This window comes from Mugil cephalus, chromosome 5, assembly GCF_022458985.1.
Source record: "Mugil cephalus isolate CIBA_MC_2020 chromosome 5, CIBA_Mcephalus_1.1, whole genome shotgun sequence".
NCBI classification, from domain to species: domain Eukaryota; kingdom Metazoa; phylum Chordata; class Actinopteri; order Mugiliformes; family Mugilidae; genus Mugil; species Mugil cephalus.
In genome coordinates this window covers 2442833-2463153 of record NC_061774.1, presented here as the reverse complement: position 1 = coordinate 2463153, position 20321 = coordinate 2442833, and the positions used below count along the sequence as shown (strand labels likewise).

Sequence of the window (20321 nt, the reverse complement as noted above, 5' to 3'; positions counted from 1 at the left end):
GCTGCTCTGTCTGACGACCAAACTAGCTAAATTTTACTCTGCTGCCAGCATGGTGGTATTACTGAACAACCAGAAGATATAAAATCAAATTACTGAATAAAACAAGTACAAACTGTGAATGTCCAGGGGAGACCAAGTACACCTGACCTGAACTCAATAACCATTAAACCCTAAAGCATAAAGCATCCATCAAGCAACGTTCACTCAATGACAGTTTATGCATAGTCCAAAGCTTACGAAACTTTTTAAAACTGAGCAATTACAGAAAAAAACAAAAAAGAAAGTAAAGATATTTTTAAAAAAAGGGATAAGAAGTAAATGTGGAATGACTCACAACAGATCGCTGATATTTTTTGAATAACCCACGTCCAATCTGTGAAAATCAGTGCTTTTATTACTCACCCCTGACAGCTGAGGACATCAGGACCATCTCCAGCAACACACAGACCCAGAGGAGCTCCATCTTTTCTTCTAATGAGGAAGAGAAACACTCAGCCGCTTCGATCTGTCAGGAAAGTAAATGAGAAAAGCAACGTTATTAAAGTATATCTTGTAAAGAGATGCTATGCAATTATCAAGTTTTGAGTGCATCTTTGCAAATGAATCATAACTTTAATGAATGTATTGTTGATGCTACAGCTCCTAGTGCAATTGAAGCAAAACCTAATAACCTGTATTGAATTTTAGATCAGTAAAAGCAGGATCCACTCAATTTAAATACTTTTCTTTCATCTTTGAGCAATTTTATGACTCATTGCTTCAAAAAAGAAGCACGTTTCAAAACTTAGAAGGCATGTACAACAACGATCCAAGCGTCTTCCAAAATGTTCCATCGCAATCCCTTCATTTCATTGTACTGCCATTGTCTCATCTAGTCCAGGGCAGTCAGAACAAAGCCAGGTGGATATCGCTGAACAGGCATGATAAATATAAATCCGCCTCAAGATTTTCTGGAAGTCATATGAATTTTCCTTAGAGATTTATTCTGTCCACCTGTCTGTACATATGTCTCTCCTTACAGTGGTTTTAATCTTTCTGCCTCGTAAATTCTTCCCCAAACCTTATGAGATCTTATTTCAGTGCTGTATGTTCACATGCTGTATCTTTGATCAGTGTCTGTCAACCTCAACTCAACGCGTTCACTGCACGTTAAAGTGCAGTGATTTTGCAGCGTGTGACAATCGAGCGTGTATTTTCAGACTGTTTGACTGTTTGTCTTTGCACAAAATACTTTAATGTGATGATAACATAAACATGTATTCCGAAATAGTTAACATGCATTTTTGTTGGCAGTAGTCGTAAATTATAAATTAAAAAAAATTCTTGAAAAGGGAGGTAAGCCTGTAAGCTGTGACTGCTCGTATAGGACGAGTCCTCACTTATTTAAGCCTGTCAGTTTACTAAAGACTTGGGTGTATGCATCCATACAGTAACGTATGTCCACTTCCATTTATTAAACCGCACTTCACTGTGTGAATGTGATCTTTATAATTGTGAATTTTAACTGCTGCAGCAGGTAGTTATTCACATGCATGGAAAAATCCGTAGCTTGAAGATCAAATAGAACAACAACAGAGGCTGGAGTTCAAATTAAACTTATAAAACCGACAGAACTCTGTAGCCTGAAGGGAAATGACAGTAGAATGGATTTCAAGGTAGTTTTAAACTACAAAGTGCGACAAAGTGGGAAACATCAAGACCCTGTGGTTACGTTATCACTTTGGCTTATTAATAGACTTACTGTTAAATTGCCAGCAATGACGAGAAATCCCCAGTATGTTACCGTTCCGTTATTCCGCAAAAAAAGAACGAAAGAAAGAAAAAAAAAGCTATTCACCTTCTTTCCAGTGACTTTAGGAAACAAGCGGAGAGTAATTTAAAAAACACGCGTCTGTCACAGTAAGTTTTTGGTGAATGAAACCGACGCGGATAAAGCATACACAACTACGCTATAACTAAGAATCAAAATGTGTTTTAAAAAATATACAAATCACACAAGCCGCGTCAAACACGTGAGCGCTCCAAATGTTGTGTAGTATTTCTGAATGACAGTCCGCATGGAAACCGCTCGAAGAAGAGCACCAACCGGGAACGAGAAGGAAAGAAAGAAAGAAACAGACGCGTAAAGTGTTCTTCTACATCTCACCGCTTTACTATTCAGGCGAGACTCTATCAAATAAAACAACCGCGAACACTACATCCACATAGCCTCCAGCAGCGGTTCAGCCGCCTGAGACAGCCGCAGGCGAGAAAACAAACTGCGGCGACGGAAGGGTCCTACAACGTAACTTTGAGCCAATCAGAGGGCAGGCCAATCAGGGAGCGGACCAATCAGAGCGCATCAAGGTGCAGGACAAATTTGGAGCGGGTTAGGGTGGCCAGGAGTGGAACGTGAACTCCAGTCATTAGTAATTATTTATTAGGTAGAGAAATTGGACACAAAATGGCGTGCAGTGTGCACCAGGAGGCCAGGGGAGAGCTCCATGACTGTCTGGGAAGAATGTCTGTCTACGGAGATTATTATTAGTATTATTATTATTCATAATAATAAAAATAATAAGGCCCACAAAAATACATTATATTCTATTCGAAAACAGTTACTCTACAATGGTTCTCTACAGATTAGAATATGGACGTATAGAGTCACCTAGTGGCGTATCGACTGTATTACAACTTGGTTTTTCAAAATATTTCTAATACAGCGAAAAAGTCCTCCTGTGTTGACAGGGAAAACAGTATCCTTTGACGCACTGCTTTGAATTTTTAAATACTGTGATCTACATAGAGATCTGTTATTTTTTTCTTAATTCATTTTTTTTTTTTTTAAAAAGCCTTCAGAGGTTTTGGTTGTGGTTAAGTCCCGTATAAAACACTTTTCAGACAGCTTCATCCCAGCTGAACAAGACTTTCCTGATGTAGACTCTTGACAGCTTGATCAAAATTTTGTCTAATTTTTGTCTTTTGGATGAACTTACATTTTTTTGGTGGATGGTGGGTGGGCTGGTCTAGGTGGTACATGTCTTAAGTAACGTCCACTTGAATGCCAGGTCCAAAAGTTTCCCAGTATCTGTGGTGCCATCTAGTGATGACAAGATGAAAGCACATCGACATTGAAGTCCCGCTCAGCACCTGGATGTACGAGCCTCCTATTGGATAATTTCCACATAGGCGATTATCTTTCAACTGGCAACAAGTTATTTAATCTCAAACTATGCAAAGAGTAGCTTCTCATTTCTTAAATGACATGTGGAAAGACACATCCCGTGCTGCAGGAGAATAAGTCCAGACCTTAACCTCAAGATGTTGGTGTGTCCTCATCAACCAGCCCAGTCTTCATGGTCTGGAGTGCTGTGTATCAGACCTGTGGAGCTCCATAAACTACATCTGCCCCAGTCTTCATGGCCTCCTCCAGTTGTCCACTCCTACCTGGATAAACAATTCACCAACTTGCCCATGATTCCTGGTCTCGGAAATAAATAACTAAATATCAGATAATAAGCAAATGTTTTGCATGTTTTCCCATTTTATTAAAATCTTTTTGTGACAAAGTTTATTAGGCTTCAATTTGATCATGAGAAAGGGCGACTGCATCAACTCTACATTATATGCAGGGGCCCTATATGTTGATTCTGATCCTTACTGGAAGCCATTAAGAAGAGAGGCAGGAATCTGTTTGATGAGGAATCAATGACTTGACTTTTTGGCATACTGAAGATGCGCCAGAGAAGATTGAGTAATGCAAGTAAGAAGAAGTTAGAGAAGCTGAAGAAAGAAAAGTTTGAGATACAGTATGTACATGTAAGTTTGGATGTTTTTGTCCCACTGAATTTGTTGGAGTTTTAGGATATGTCTCAACTGAAACAAACAGGACTGAGATATTATATGAAGTGATCTAGAAGTTAAAATTTGAATGTAAGTCAAAAATAATCCCAGACGTGGACTCCAGACATCCATTTTGTCAATAATTGAGTTGGATACATCTTTGTTATTTGCCCAATTTGTAACATGCCAGAGTGTTAGGGTGAGTGGTGAGATTATGGGGTTTAACTGACAAGTAAATCTGCATGTTATTGCAATAGCAATGGGAAGAGATACCTCTGGAGGAGTTAAGCAGATGTTCCAGAGGTATATAATGAAATCAAAATAGGTCCAAGGTTCACCTCCCGAGGGTCTCCTGTAAAAAAAAAAAAAAAAAAAAAGGCCCAGATTTGTTAATAAAAACATTGATGTGCCTGTCAGACAATATGAGGGAAACCATTTGGTTAAAAACACCAGAGACACTAAGGCAGACTGAACTTCCTCAAGGAAATCCAGCTGTCCTTGTTTAAGATTGCTGTATGGCTATACCATACTCTGGATCACTGGGAACCTTCACAGACAAGAATTTTATAAATGGAGGAATTGCAGGAAATGAGCTTTTAGCTGATCAGACCGAATGTATGTAGGCTTGGGATAGGTTTTTTGTTTTTTATGAAAGTCAATATGTGAGGGACATTGATCAGTAACAGAAAGAATACTGAGGTATTACAGGACCCTTTTTAAGAAATTTGGTTGCAAATGTATCTAGGAAATATTATTTCTTTGAAGGATATGTATCAAATACTATATCTCCAAGCTCATCCATGGAGGATTAAATAGTATTAAACTTAATTGGACCATTAAACTCCAAGACTGAAATCTGACTCGAGACCACTGATCTTGTGAACAAGGAAATTCAAAAACCCATCACAGTCATCAGAAGATAAGGCCGGAAATACTTGCTACTGTTGATTAGGCTGGAAATATGTTGCTATCAGATCTTTGATGACAGGATTAAGCGTGATTGAGATGCTTCTCATTCATTTTATATGTCAACTCAGTCTTTCTATAATTTTATAGGCCACTTGGACATTAATGACAAGCTTGTGGTGATTCCTCAGGTAAGGTAAATGTCTTGGCTATGTCACAGTATGTACGAAAATGGGTGCATTAAATGGTACCAGGTTTTATCACCCTAATGATAACCAAGCAAGACTAGCCTAGCCTTCGTTTTTAGTTCTCTTGGGAGGCTAGACGTATCTAAACAGTAAATGGGGTAGTTGGGGATAGTTAAAAACAGAACTTTCAGATGGAGCTTTCTCAGTACTGTAACTGTCAGAATTTGCTTTGTATAGTCATGTGTTTGTAAACAACCCTCTACCCTAGGTTCCAAATGACCAAAATGCATTATCCTGACAGATGGATGTTGTCAAGGTTCTATGTCTGTCTTTTATTTTATGATCATGTTTTTAAGTTTCCTGTATTCTTTTTTGTCATGTTTCCTAGTTTCCTGTCGCTTTTGTCATGTCTGTCTGTGTTATGTTTCCTGTTTTATTTTGTTAAGTTCTGGATTTCCTGTGCCTCTTTGTCTCTTGATTGTTAATTTGTCTCACCTGTGTTGATTGTCCTAATATGTCTCACCTGTGTCTTTTCAGCCCTGAGTCCTCTTGTGTATGTATAGCCCTGCCTTTCCCTTTGTTCCAGGTCGTGTCTTTAATGCCTTCATGCCATTCCTCGCCTCCTTGTTCCATGTTTTCATGCTATGTTGATGATTTCTTTTGATTTTTGGATTTAGGATTTACCTGCCTCGCGCACCGCCTTTTGTTAATTATTAAATACCTTTTTGTTTGGAGTTCCTGTCTCATCTATTGTCCTGCGTTTGGGTCCCCACCTCCTAAGACCTCCTTAACCTTGACAGAACGATGCGACCACGGGGTTTGAATGGCAGTGAGCTTTCTTTAAAGTGCGAGGGCGAATAGCAGATAGGTCATGCTGATTATCCTGTCAAAGGGCTGGAATCAGGATCTAGGGCTCTAATGGGAAAGTTCCATCCCCTGTGAAGGAGACTGTGGTCAGGAGGCTCCTGGACAGGCAGGGTCCTCTTGCCCGCCCTCTACTACCCCTGTCCCCGCTGCAAGGGTGATTGCCACCCCAGTGCCTGCGCCCTGGACCCAGCCACCCGCAGCGTACCCAGTGCCTGCACCCTGGACCCGGCCACCCGCAGCGTCCCACGTCCCCAATCCTGAGGAGCCGTTTACTCCGATCGTCCACGGCCCACTTCCCGAGGAGCCGTTTGCTCCAATCGTCCACGTTCCTGTTCCTCAGGAGCCGTTAGCACCGGCAACCCACGCCTGCGTTCCTGAGCCAATCGCTGCACCGGCAGCTCACGCTTACGTTCCCGATCCTGAGCCGGCCGTCCTCTGGAGCGGACCATCACGTCTTTCCGGCCTCCCTGCCGCCCTCCCTCCCGGCCCGCCACTTCTTCTTGTCCTCAAGCATGATTTATGATTGGAGAAATCTCTAAATATATATCTTTGTTCTTATTGATTCTGCAGACAATATGGAAAAGTAAGGTACCGTATTTTCCGCACTATAAGGCGCACCTAAAAACCTCCAATTTTCTCAAAAGCTGACAGTGCGCCTTATAATCCGGTGCGCCTTATATATGGCCCAATATTGAGCCACAACAGGTCTCGCAACCACGGTAAGCAGCCGCCGACTTCATTTTCCCCGTAGAAGAAGAAGCGCGCGGTGCATGCTGGGATATATGACTGCGCGAGGCGTGCCGTTTCATTTCCATTTGTGTGTTTATGTATAGACCCCAAAATGGCTCCTATTAAGAGACACGCTTACGACGCAGAGTTTAAACTCAAGGCGATCAGTCACGCAGTAGAACACGGGAATAGAGCAGCAGCGAGAGAATTTAACATTAACGAATCAATGGTGCGGAAGTGGAGGAAGCAACAAGATGACCTGCGCCAAGTAAAGAAGACTAAACAGAGTTTCCGAGGGAACAAAGCGAGATGGCTGCAGTTGGAGGACAAACTCGAACAGTGGGTTGTTGAACAGAGAGCAGCAAGTAGAAGTGTCAGTACAATCACTATTCGAATGAAGGCAACAGCGCTAGCAAGCGAACTTAACATTAATGAATTTAAAGGCGGTGCTTCTTGGTGCTTTCGGTTTATGAAAAGATGTAATCTCTCCATCCGCACACGAACTACTGTTTCACAGCAACTGCCAAAAGACTACCAAGAAAAGCTGGCCACTTTCCGCGCATATTGCAAAAACAAGATTACTGAAAAAAATATCCGGCCAGAGCACATCATCAACATGGACGAGGTTCCACTCACCTTTGATATTCCTGTGAACCGCACTGTGGATAAAACGGGAGCACGTACGGTAAATGTTCGCACCACAGGGAATGAGAAGTTGAGAAGGTTTGTAATCTATTAATAAAGTTTGACTGGCCTATTCTATGCGCCTTATAATGCGGAAAATACGGTACTTGATTTTTATACATTTCCAGATCTGGAAAAGTACATACATAGTCCTTTACAGGACCTTTACAGGTGGCTGTTGTCATATTTACCGCCGTTACCGCAGGTAGAGCTCCACCTGGATAGACTGGACAAGCGCATTCAACGGGATCAACATCAGGTCTCAATGGTTCCTGCTCTCCATCATCCTGGTCTCTATGGACCTAAGCTAACTTTCATATCAAGATGGCTGTATTGTGTTTATTGTCTGTAGTACCACAATTAGTCCTCTATGGCAAACCACTATTTTGGCCCACATACCGCCCCTTAAATTTTTTAAAGTAAAACATCACACAAAAGTCTGATGAGAAGTCTGTGACCAGTGAAATTTGAGCTGGGCGTGGTTTTGATCTTTCATCTTGGGGTGAAACAGTCCTTTTTGGGACCACAGCCGACTTGGACACACTGCTAGCTGAAGGTAAGATAAATTTCACTTTTTAATATGTTTAAATATAAATAACTTTGTATAAATAATATCTGTGCATGAATAAATGAAAAGGCATATTTGAGTACAGACACTTTGTCTTCATGTACTTAAATGGCAGTGTTTCATTTGTTGCCTCAGGGCAATATTTAGACCACTTTTGTGTGAACTATAACATGCTCATGGATTGAGATGTGTAGGGATGCATAGTTATCAACATAATCATTTTTTTGCTGTACCATCTACTATTACTCACAGTAAGTGGATGCACAACCATTTTATGGGTGTAAGGATCATGATCAAGCAGTTGGGCTCATTCCTTCCGACAGTGAGGACAGTGAGCTTGCGGAGAGTGACAGTGAGGAAGAGTGGACTCCAGAATTAGGTTTGAGGGAGCTTCAGGAGATCAGGATTCAGGCAGTTGAGTAACATACTGTATGAATGAACATGTGTGTGTCTTTGTGTATGTGTATATGAGTGCATCAGTGGGTGAAGAGCGGTATACAGGTGCTGGCCAGTAAATTAGAATATCATCAAAAAGTTGAATTATTTCAGTAATTCCATTCAAAAGGTGAAACTTGTATACTGTATACTTTCCTTCCACACATAGTGATATATTTCAAGTGTTTATTTCTTTTAATTTTGATATTTATAAGTGACAACTAATGAAAACTCCAAATTTGGCATCTCAAAAAATTAGAATATTGAAAAGGCCAATGAAAAAAATGTTTTTTTTAGAAATGTTGGCCAACTGAAAAGAATGAACATGAAAAGCATGCGCATGTATAGCACTCAATACTTAGTCGGGGCTCCTTTTGCCTCAATCACTGCATTAATGCGGCGTGGCATGGACTCGATCAGTCTGTGGCACTGCTCAGGTGTTATGAGAGCCCAGGTTGCTCTGATAGTCGTCTTCAGCTCCTCTGCATTGTTGGGTCTAGCACATTGCATCTTCCGCTTCACAATACCCCATAGATTTTCTATGGGGTTAAGGTCAGGCGAGTTTGCTGGCCAATCAAGGACAGGGATACCATGGTCCTTGAACCAGGTACTGGTGGTTTTGGCACTGTGTGCAGGTGCCAAGTCCTGTTGAAAAGTGAAATCTGCATCTCCATAAAGTTGGTCAGCAGCAGGAAGCATGAAGTGCTCTAAAACTTCCTGGTAGACAGCTGCATTGACCTTGGACCTCAGGAAACAGAGTGGGCCAACACCGGCAGATGACATGGCGCCCCACACCATCACTGACGGTGGAAACTTTACACTGGACCTCATGCAACGTGGATTCTGTGCTTCTCCGCTCTTCCTCCAGACTCTGGGTCCTTGATTTCCAAAGGAAATGCAAAATTTGCTTTCATCAGAAAACATAACTTTGGACCACTCAGCAGCAGTCCAGTCCTTGGCCCAGGCGAGACGCTTCTTACGCTGTTTCTTGTTCAAGAGTGGCTTGACACACGGAATGCGACAGCTGAATCCCATGTCTTTCATGCGTCTCTTCGTGGTGGTTCTTGAAGCGCTGACTCCAGCTGCAGTCCACTCTTTGTGGATCTCCCCCACATTTTTGAATGGGTTTGTCGTCACAATTCTCTGCAGGGTGCGGTTATCCCTAGAGCTTGTACACTTTTTTCTACCACATTTTTTCCGTCCCTTCGCCTGTCTGTTAATGTGCTTGGACACAGAGCTCTGCGAACAGCCAGCTTCTTTAGCAATCAACTTTTGTGTCTTGCCCTCCTTGTACAAGGTGTCAATGGTCGTCTTTTGGACAACTGTTAAGTCAGAAGTCTTCCCCATGATTGTGGAGCCTTCAGAACAAGACTGAGGAACCTTTTAAAGGCCTTTGCAGGTGTTTTGAGTTAATCAGCTGAATAGTGTGGCACCAGGTGTCTTCTATATTGAGCCTTTTCAGAATATTCTAATTTTCTGAGATACTGAATTTGGTGTTTTCATTAGTTGTCACTTATAAATATCAAAATTAAAAGAAATAAACACTTGAAATATATCACTATGTGTGGAAGGAAAGTATACAGTATACAAGTTTCACCTTTTGAATGGAATTACTGAAATAATTCAACTTTTTGATGATATTCTAATTTACTGGCCAGCACCTGTATATGACCTATTCTAATTTTATGCTTAATGGTTTCTTTTGAAAACAGATGACCTGCCTGATGACCATGAGTATGTGGATGAAGAGGAAAATAAAATGAAGTATCACAGGGAGATGTTCCATGCTTACCCCATTTGGCAGGCCAGCCTTCCAAAGTCAGACAATCAATCAAGTCCCCCTATGAATACTTAAACATGTTGACATTCTGGAAGAAGTTGTAGAGCAGTCAAATTTAAATGCCATTCAGTGTGACCAACAAGCCCCTTAACCTCACTACTAAAAAAACTGGAGCAATTCATGGGTACAGCAGTGTACATGTCATGGTTTGGATTACCAGGCACCCGCATGTTTTGGAACAAAGCCACCCCAGTGTCCCAGGTAGCTGACACTATGGCACTAAACGGATGGGAGTTCATCAAAAAAATTCCTGGACTTTGACAACAATGAAGTGAGACAAGGAGAAAATGTTGATCCACTCCACAAAATCTGACCACTGGCTACTCATCTTACCTCGAAGCTGCAGACGATCCCACTGGGTGAGAAGTTGGCTGAAGACGAGCAGATGGTCCCTTTCAAGGGAAGAAATAGACTCAAGCAATACCTGCCAGCAAAACCAGGTACAAGATACTCATCTTGGCTGGCTCTGATGGTGTCCCGCACAATTTTAAGATTTACACAGGGAGAGTTGTGCAACCGCCTGAGCTGCCAGAGGTAGGAGCAAGTGTAACGTTGTCCTCCGCCTGGCCCAGCCAATACCCAAACAGCAGAACTAAAAGGTGTTCTTTGACAACTGGTTCATGAGTGTCCCTCTCATACTCACACTTGTTGAGCAGGGAATTTCCTGTTCCTGGTCGTAGCAACAGACTACCAGGCGTCAACTTGTGATGCTGAGTTGAAGAGAACTGGACGTGGATCTTTTGAACAGAAGACGGCCATGGTTGAAGTGGTATGATAACGGTTCAGTCAGTCTTCTCAGTAATTACATCGGAGCACACCCGGTCACCAACGTTGATAGGTGGGATGGCAAGCAAAAAAATAAATAAATCAAAGTTCCCTGTCCTGTTGTGGTGAGATAGTACAATAAGAATATGGGTAGAGTGCATCTGCTGGACTCTCTCATTGCACTGTACCACAACAAAATCAAGTCGAAGAGGTGGTACCACCGGCTGATGTTCCACTTTATCGACATGACCACCCTGACTGCCTGGCTGCTCTACAAGAGAGACTGCAGCAGCACTGGGATGAGAAAAGAGGAATTTATACGTTCAAGTCGTATATTGCAGAAAGCTTGTGCAAAAGTGGCAAGAATCTGGAGCGTGAGAGAGGTCGTCCCAGTTCCACAATTGCTGGGGAGTACGAAGAAAAGAGGAGAGGACCACCCAGTACACCTATTCCGGTCCCTGATGTGCGTCTGGATGCCACAGCCCACTAGATGGTCATGGATGAAAAGAAAGGGAGATGCAAGGTACCAGGATGCAAAGGTACACCTAAGGCAAAGTGCCAAAAACATATTATCTGACTGATATATTATAAGGACCCCCCCGCTCTCAAAACTAGAGTGAAATATTTTTTTCCTCATAAAATAAAATGTCATGCCATAGAGGGTTGGACCACTGGATGGAGACAAAGCACCCTGTTTAAATTAAGGTTCCATTCACACTGTAATTGGCAACAAGCCTGACATTACACTCAGTCTGCTGCTTTTACCCTCCCATCTTTGTATATTTCTTCTCTTGCTCTTTGCCCTCCTAATTGTCCCTCCTTGAAGGTATATAAAGTTTATTCAGATTCGGATTCTATCAGTTCAGTCACCATGTGGTTCATAGTTGATGTTGCAATATGACAACCTGTTTTTCATGCCACGTTTCCATGAGGATGTGCTTCCATGACATTCTAATGTGATGTGTTTACATGGCGATGCGTTTCCATGATGATGTATTTCAATGATGACGTGTACTCATGACATTCTAATATGAAGACATGTTTCCATAATGACGTGTTAGATGCGTTTTCATGACGTTCTAATGTGACGACATGTTTCCATAATGACGTGTTAGATGCGTTTTCATGACGTTCTAATGTGACGACATGTTTCCATAAGGATGTGTATTCATGACATATTAATGTGATGTAAAATGTGACACGTTTCTATGACGACATGTTTTCATGGTTTTCTAATATGACGTGTTTTCAGGACAAAATATTAACGTTATATTACAGTATGGGTCCAGAAACAGGGTCAGTCTAGATGTTGAAACGAGGTTATATGTTAGTTTAAGTTTGTAAACTGTAATATAAATTAAGATTGAGGAACCAGAATGTGAATATGTGTTGTAAAATATTATTACACATTCTGTACGTATAGCACATACATTATTTTACATGTCTATTTGTCTGTGTGAGATGAAGAACTGGACTATCAGCACTTCTCATCTGGACAGAGAACACTTTGAAAGTCATCACTACATCACTGATTTTTATTGTAGCCCAGACGTGAAATGTGACCCATAACTTGTAACAGAACTCTAATTTATATATATTCATTTTAATTAAAGACATTAACCTCTAAATCATAACTCTATTTAATGTATTATATATTATATTTTAGTCGGGATAAATGGAATCAAACCAGGAGCAAGGCCACCGTGTTAGCCAGCTGCTAGCATCTCGGATAGCGATTAGCCTAGCTCGGCAGCCTGAGCTAACCGGTAGTGCCGGTAGAGTTGTGTGGGCATCTTTCAACATTCAGGCTGCTTTAGCTCTGCCCTAACACGACCCCCATATCCATATTTTCAGTATCTGAGTGTAGGCGGAGTAAAGCTCATCCAAAATGGTGACTGCAGGCTCTGCCCGGCTCCGCCCACTTTGGGCTTTATTTTCGAGATTCAGAATCCAACGATTGATTGTATATACTATGGACAAACCCATTGTGACATATTTTGATGACACTAAGGCAAATGTTTTGGTGATTTTTTTTTTTGTTTTGTTTGTTACTCTTATACATTGTCAATGTTGTATGTATTGCCTTCTTTCGCTGTGCTACCTCTGGATGTGAAGAATCGGAGCCAAATAGAGTCTAAATGCCTCTCTGGCAGAAAGTGAAGCCTGCAAGTCACAATAATGGCTCAGTCTTCATTTGTTCTGACTAGCCCCCCTGTAACTTATGTCCCTGTGTCAGTCGTTTTTTTTTTTTTTTTTTTTCGTTTTTTGCAAACTAACTAAACATACCCAAAATTTGAAACTCAAATATCTGTCAGATATCTGTAAACAAATAGTCAGGTACATATACGGTATGTGTAAGTGTCAAAAAAGTGTCTTTGTCTGTTACAGATCAGAAAAATGGATTACTTTGGTAGCACTCGAACCAAACGCAGACGCATTAAAGGCAAAGTTGCAGAGCACTTGCAGACCTTGGAAGACTTGCGTGCCGAACACAAAGGTTCTTCAAATCGAATACGAGTGCCATTCAATTCAGCTCAGGTGATCTGCAGGTTATTGTTTTACTTCACCGCTCCGACGCATTGCTCCATGTGTTTGTGTGTACAGCGCTGACACACACACTGTAGCCTGCATCCACAGGAGCCTTAGTGCATTTTCTTCTCGCCGTAGATGAGCCAACATATGAGACGTGTTACCGCAGAATAAACGTCACGAGAAACTCTGTGTTTTCACAGTCGGACCTTTCTCTTCCACTTTCTGACTGTCCGATCAGGTTGCTCTGCCTCCACTGTGGAGAAGGGTCTGGCTGCGGCCTGGGCGTTTCCGTCATGACACGAGAACGCCCGTTTGTGCGTTCCTGGTAGTGTTTCAATGACCAATCGTGACGTGTTTCGCAGGGGACACTGGGAACACTTGCCATTTCGCTATCAAACACGTGTGTACACAGTAGACCTCTCCTGTCTCCTGGAGAAAACGTGGTGGTCCTGTGAGAGATTATGTCAGTAAGTTGATTATTGTTTATTTTGACAACATTTACTGGAAAGTACTCTCATTCATGTGACTGATATAACTGTTGTGTTGTCTTTGTTGTATCCATATCCGATATAACTAATAGCGACAAGCATGGCTCATTAGCAGCTAATCGTTATCTCGTCCATAAGCCACACGGCTATGTGTAGTTGTAGGCTAAAGTTTGCAGCGAATACTTGTATTACCATGATATACTGTTAATTTGGATGTTTTTTTTTTGTTTTTGTTTTTTTTATTTTAAATAGGTATTGTTTTTGTGGATGTATTTTTTTTTACAAACAGTCATGAAACACTGACAAAGTTAAACATTAAAACACAGTGTGTACAGGTTTGGAAATGATAAATGTTGGACAGAGATGACAAATTTAAAATAAGAAAATCTGATCTACCATTAAGAGGGATGGTGTGGTGTCCATGTTGCTTTGCTATGGTGTCCGTTAACTTGGCTTTTAAGAACATTTTGGTGATAGGTAACAGTCTTCAACAGGTACATAATTTATATACACACTTTTTTTTTTTTACTAGCTTAGTTGTTACATAGTTAGCTAACAGAGTGTAGCGCTCTCACGTGAGGATTATTTGGACAAACGAAGCAGTGTGATCTTTATTTCTATGCAATGCTATATAAAACAATAACATCCAAATTAACAACGTACTGTGGTAATATAAATTTCATTTTATGTGTGAATGGAGACATGTAGTGTAGAAGCGCTTTGAGTGATGGTTGAAAGTAAATTTAAACTGACCAATGTTTTTCATATGTCTATAATGTACAGCTACATCTGTCAGTTTTGTCAAGTGGCCACAAGCCCCAAGCAACAAAATGTCAAGAGGAAGGATGCCAACTTCTCCAGTCTTCTGTTTTGATGTTTTATGTTATCCTGTTAAAATGTTGAATTGTTCAAGAGAAATAATTTTTTTCCATGTTTAAAAATTGTTGACGAGAAACTGTATATTTTTTAAATGTTTAAAATTCGTAGAAAATATGAAAATTCTCTTGAACAACGTTTAAAATTTTTTTAAGAGGAATTCTATGTTTTAAAAAGTTCAAATTGTTGAAGTGAATTATTTTGTGTTTTCATTAAATACAAAATGGAAAAATAAATGAATCCTTGGAGTGACCTACTGGTTGAATTTTTATTAAGTGTCTGGTAACTACCAATGTCCTATTTTTCAACAAGTTTATTTTAAATATGTCACTTAGATTTAGGGTCATTTCAACAGCTCTTCTTGAAAACGAATATGCTTGCTGCACAACCCCAACATTACCCGAATCAGTGAACCCGATCCTAGCTGGTATCTGACTATGCTTAAGTACGTAAATCAAACGTAAGCTTATTAAGTTTAAATTAACGTTCTTTAACTTGCTTAGCTTACTAATGGTAGCTCTATGCTACCCGTCGCATAACCTGACTAGATGTTATTTAGAAACATTTGAGGAAAAAATAACTAGCTAACGAAAGAACTAGCTAGTGGATGTTGCGGATATTAACTGGGATGTTGACAAGTGTGGGTAGGTGAAGAAGAAGGAGGTGTTCCTATCTGCGCGAACAGACAATTTAGATGAATGCACAACACATGAAGAGGTGATGACATGCAATTTATTTTTTGGCCAGTTCTGGGTTTCCGTTGTCCGGTACTTACTGGACTTTGACTGGTAAAATCTGCCGAAGTCCGGTATTTTCTACCTCGGCAGTCAAAATGTCCGGTGAAAATATTCCCTCCTCCTCTAAAACAGATAACTCTCCTACAATTGCTGTGTCGTTAGATGTGGAGAAAGCCTTCGAGACAAGGCTGCGATTTCTCCCCTTGCTATTCGCGCTGGCAATAGAACCATTAGCGACAGCAATAAGATCCCATCCATTAATTAAAGGGAAACAGGTGGGGGCGCCTCCCACAAAATGTCATTATATGCAGATGATGTCCTAATTTATTTAACGGAACCGGAATCGTCACGCATTATTAGAAACATTAACCGGATTCGGTGCCATCTCTGGATATAAGATAAATCTCAATAAGAGCGTTGTTATGCCACTTAACACAGCTGGGACTCAAATATCAAGACGTAATATACCCTTTCAATGGTGCTCTGAGAAATTAACATATTAGGGCTTTAGATCATCAATGTATGTTCAAAGGCTTTCTCTCTAAACTATCTATCTTAATTAAAAAAAACTGAAGTGGAGCTTAACAGGTGGATGAACCGTCCTCTGTCTTTGATGGGTAGAATCAGTTGTATCAAAATGAGTGTCCTGCCAAAATTTCTCTTTCTGTTGTAGATGCTACCCACTGCGGTACCTAAATACTTCTTTAAACAGCTACACTCAGCTATATCCAGATTTATATGGAAGGGCAAAATTCCCAGAATGAGGTCAAAAATCCTTCAAGGAACACCTCAGGAAGGTGGAGAGAAACTCCCTGACTTTAAGACTTATTACTGGGCAGCACAGTGTCGGGCAGTCTGGGTATGGAAAGGAATATCATAGCAACCCCCCTCTTGAACAGCTTGATATTAATTCTTTATGTCTTGCTTTGATCCCATATGTTCCTTCACTCAAACAACTTTGCACGCTGACAACAAATCCATTCATAAAACACACCTACAAAATGTGGTCTGATTTACGTAAAAAGAGTAGTCAACCCTTATATAACCTTAATCCCTTCCATGCAAACCCATTTCTACCAAAGTTCCTAAGTAATGGCATCACCCAAGTATGGTTCACAAAGGGAATTAGGACATTTGGGGACTTATACAAAAATGGGGTCCTAGAGTCATTTGAAAATCTTACAGCCAGATACAGCCTTGATAAAAAGCACTTCTTCAAATTTCTGCAACTGAAGCTGTATCCGAACGGAACAGTGGGGCAGACTTCTATCAGTTAAAAATCAACCTTTAGATGATATATTGAACCGCAAAAAGGAGCTTTAGGGGTTTATATCGCATGTGTACGTTGGCATTAACAGTCTGTTTGAAAAAGGGGCTTATGGTCAGGGAAAAATGGGAGGCTGACTTATTTCATAATTTTGAAGATGCTGATTGGACTGATCTATGTGAAAAGGCCCAGCGGTTTTCCTATAATAGTAAACATATATTAACCCAGTATAATCTAATACATGGAGTCTATTACACTTCCGAAAGGCTACACAAGATAAATCAGACAATCTCTCAATGCTTTCCAAGGTGCAAATCCGAAGTTGGCTCTCTTCTTCATATGTTCTTGTTTTGTTTACAATTATCCAGCTACTGGGAGACAATACTTAGAACAGACCTGGCCATTTTACGGCCCGCGGGCCACCCCTGTCTGGCCCACGCAAGGTCAAGTAAATTAAAACATAAATCAAAAAAATAGGCCTATTTATGCTGTGCATGAAATACGGCAGTGTTGCTGTTTTTTTAAAAAGACTGCCATTGTTGTTGTTTTTTTTATATATATATATTTACGTAGTGACGCACTAGGCCAGGCATGTCAAACTCAGTTTGGCTCTGGGGCCGGATCCAGACTTTCTGTTCTCAGGTGGGCCGGATCAGTAAAAGAATGTCAACTCCAAATATTTAGCTTTGTTTTTCAGTACTATGCTTTATCATTCAGCCTACATTTGTAGCCTACTCTTATTATAATCACGGATGACAAGGGATCTTTTCTAAGCACAGCACATTTATTCAAAAACAATGGGAAAAAAATTATTTTTCATGTTTGGCGGTGAATGTGTTAACAACTGGTTTATTTTAACAGTTGAGTGAATGCAGTTTTACACCTGAACCAACTCACCACACTAAACAAACTCAAGTGGGAGCTATAAAAAAAATATTTTCGCCTTAATTGTCATACTGCTTTGAAATAAATTAAAAAAGAAATACAAAATAAAATAAAATAAATAAATAAATAAAAAAGTTATAGCAGTGCATGGGCAATAAGATTAGACTACATCAGATCAAACTACTATGCTGGGCCTACTGAAGTTGAGAATATACTGCACAATATTAATTGTCTTTAATATGACATACTTGTCTTTATGATGAGTGGCGCCGAATATTAAACTCTTTGAACACTGCAACTTGCTGATTACATACCAAGCACACTGGTTTTGCATTCACTTCTGTGAATAAATACTTAGTCCATTTCTCCTGGAAAACTCTGCACTCCGTTTTGACAGTGCCATTTTAGGAAGGGTGTGTTGACCGATAACTTGTTTAGTAGTGGTGAATGGTGAAGCAAGATTGCCGGTTTATTTTTACTTGGACACATCACGTTGCGAATGTTTATTTCCTGTGACTAACTCGTGTCAGTGCCTCATGCTTGACGTGAGCGCTTTTACACATTTACTGCCCTCTAGCGGCCGGAGGGAGCATTTGGTTTGTATTTATTTTAAAAAATCACAACTTTTAATAGAAATGAGCTAGAGACTCGCTTCTTTTTTTTGACATACTCAGAAATTTATGCCGGGCCGGATTAAATCACCCAACGGGCCGGGTCCGGCCCGCGGGCCGTATGTTTGACATGCCTGCACTAGGTGAACAGCTACATGTGATGCTGGTAAGCTAGCCCTCAACATGTCAGCCCACGGCCAAAAGAGAAAAATCGATACAGAATGCCGCGTATTCAACAAGACATGGACTGCTAAATATTTATTTACAGAAGTCAAAGGTAAAGCCGTGTGCTTAGTTTGTGGTGTACAGGTCGCCGTGTTCAAGGATTACAATTTGAATCGCCACTACGTGACCAAACATGAGGAGAAATACAAGAACTTGTCTGATCAAGAGCGCGCAAAGGAGTCGGATGCTTTGTTAGCTAAGCTGCAAAACCAACAAGGACTATTTACTAAACTTTGCACATCCAGAGATGCAGCTGTCAAGACAAGTTATGTCATATCCCACAAAATCGCTAGAAAAAGTAAACCGTTTTCTGACGGGGAGTTTATTAAGGAGTGTTTGTTGGACTCTGCTGCCCTAATATGCCCGGAGAAAAAGGGAGCTTTTGAGAACGTGCCTCTCTCACGACGGACTGTAACGAGGAGGGTTGAGGACATCATGGGGAATCTGGAACTTCAGCTGAAGAACAGAGCGGTCAGCTTCGACTATTTTTCCCTTGCTTTGGATGAGAGCTGCGATGTAAGTGACACTGCCCAGCTACTCATTTTCATACGTGGGATATCTGCAGACTTTAAAATCACGGAGGAGCTGGCAGCCATGCAGTCAATGAAAGGGACAACAACCGGGAGTGATTTATTCACGGAGGTAAATGCATATTTGGACAAGTTGGGACTAAAATGGGACAAGCTGGCAGGTGTGACAACAGATGGTTGTCCAAATCTGACGGGGAAAAATGTTGGACTTTTGAAGAGAATGCAGGATAAAGTGACAGAAATGAACCCTGAGCAGAAATTGACATTTTTGCATTGTATTATACATCAGGAAGTGTTGTGTAAGTCAGTGTTAAAAATGAACCATGTTGTTGATGTTGTAACTAAAACAGTTAACTTCATCAGAGCAAGAGCATTGAATCACAGACAGTTTGTTTCACTTTTGGAGGAAAGCGAGACTGAACATCGTGACATAGGCTACCACACAGCTGTCAGGTGGCTCAGCCTGGGCAAAGTACTGAAACGTTTCTGGGACCTGAGAGAAGAGATACACAAGTTCTGTGTGAAGAAAGGAAATGACATTCCACAGCTTTCAGATGCAGACTGGATTGCCGACCTTGGTTTTGCTGTAGATGTGACGGCACTAATGAATGAACTAAATGTCAAACTGCAGTGCAGAGGCATTTTTGTACACGAAATGTACAGCACAGTAAAGACTTTCATGAGGAAATTGCAGCTTCTCTCAAGTCAAATGAAGGACAACATTCTCACCCACTTGCCAACACTGAAGGAAGCCACAAAATCAGCTGATCAACTCGACAAGTACTCATCTATGTTAGAAGCACTGCATGGTGAGTTTTCAAGACGATTTCAGGACTTTAAAACAGTTGAGAGTGAAATGCACATGGTTTCTTCTCCCTTCACCTGCAGTGTGGAGAATGCACCCAGTGATGTTCAGATGGAACTGATTGACCTGCAGTCTGACACACTTCTGGCAGAGCACTTTAGGTCATTCTCACTGCTTGACTTCTACTCTTCCCTCAAAGAGGAGAACTTTCCACACATGAGGAGGCATGTTCAGAAGATTCTAGTCCTCTTTGGAGCTACCTACGTATGTGAACAGACATTCTCAGTGATGAAGTTCACCAAATCCAGATACAGATCATCTATCACTGATGACCACCTCTCAGCTGTCCTTCGCATATTCACCTCAGACATTCAGCCAGATTTCAATGCACTTGTTCAAGCCCAGAGCAGGTTGGATTTTTCCCACTGAACAAGTAAAACGAACTGTAAAACATTAAAAGCATTTATTGCTTTTTGCATGAAGTTGACAGTTGCTTATCTTTAACATACTGTTAAACACATTTTCAGTATTTGGGAAGATTAACATGTTAAAAATAAAATG

At 40.8% G+C, this 20321-nt stretch overlaps 1 protein-coding gene and 1 long non-coding RNA gene across 2 annotated transcripts in view; one reads left to right on the top strand and one right to left on the bottom strand.

Annotated features, from left to right (window-relative positions):
- Positions 1-2249, bottom strand: part of LOC125008432 (fibroblast growth factor receptor-like 1) — a 63931-nt gene extending 61682 nt beyond the window's left edge. Inside the window, exons 1-2 of the mRNA XM_047585662.1 lie at positions 1742-2249; positions 403-505 (exon numbers count right to left, since the gene is read on the bottom strand). Coding sequence (XP_047441618.1) covers positions 403-463 — 61 coding nt within the window. The 5' untranslated portion in view covers positions 464-505; positions 1742-2249. The remainder of the gene's footprint in view (positions 1-402; positions 506-1741) is intronic.
- A 5754-nt stretch (positions 2250-8003) lies between these two features.
- Positions 8004-13066, top strand: LOC125008284. The gene is made up of 2 exons (XR_007112867.1): positions 8004-8178; positions 9912-13066. It is a non-coding gene; the product is annotated as an uncharacterized LOC125008284 (long non-coding RNA).
- The last annotated feature ends 7255 nt before the right edge of the window (positions 13067-20321 follow it).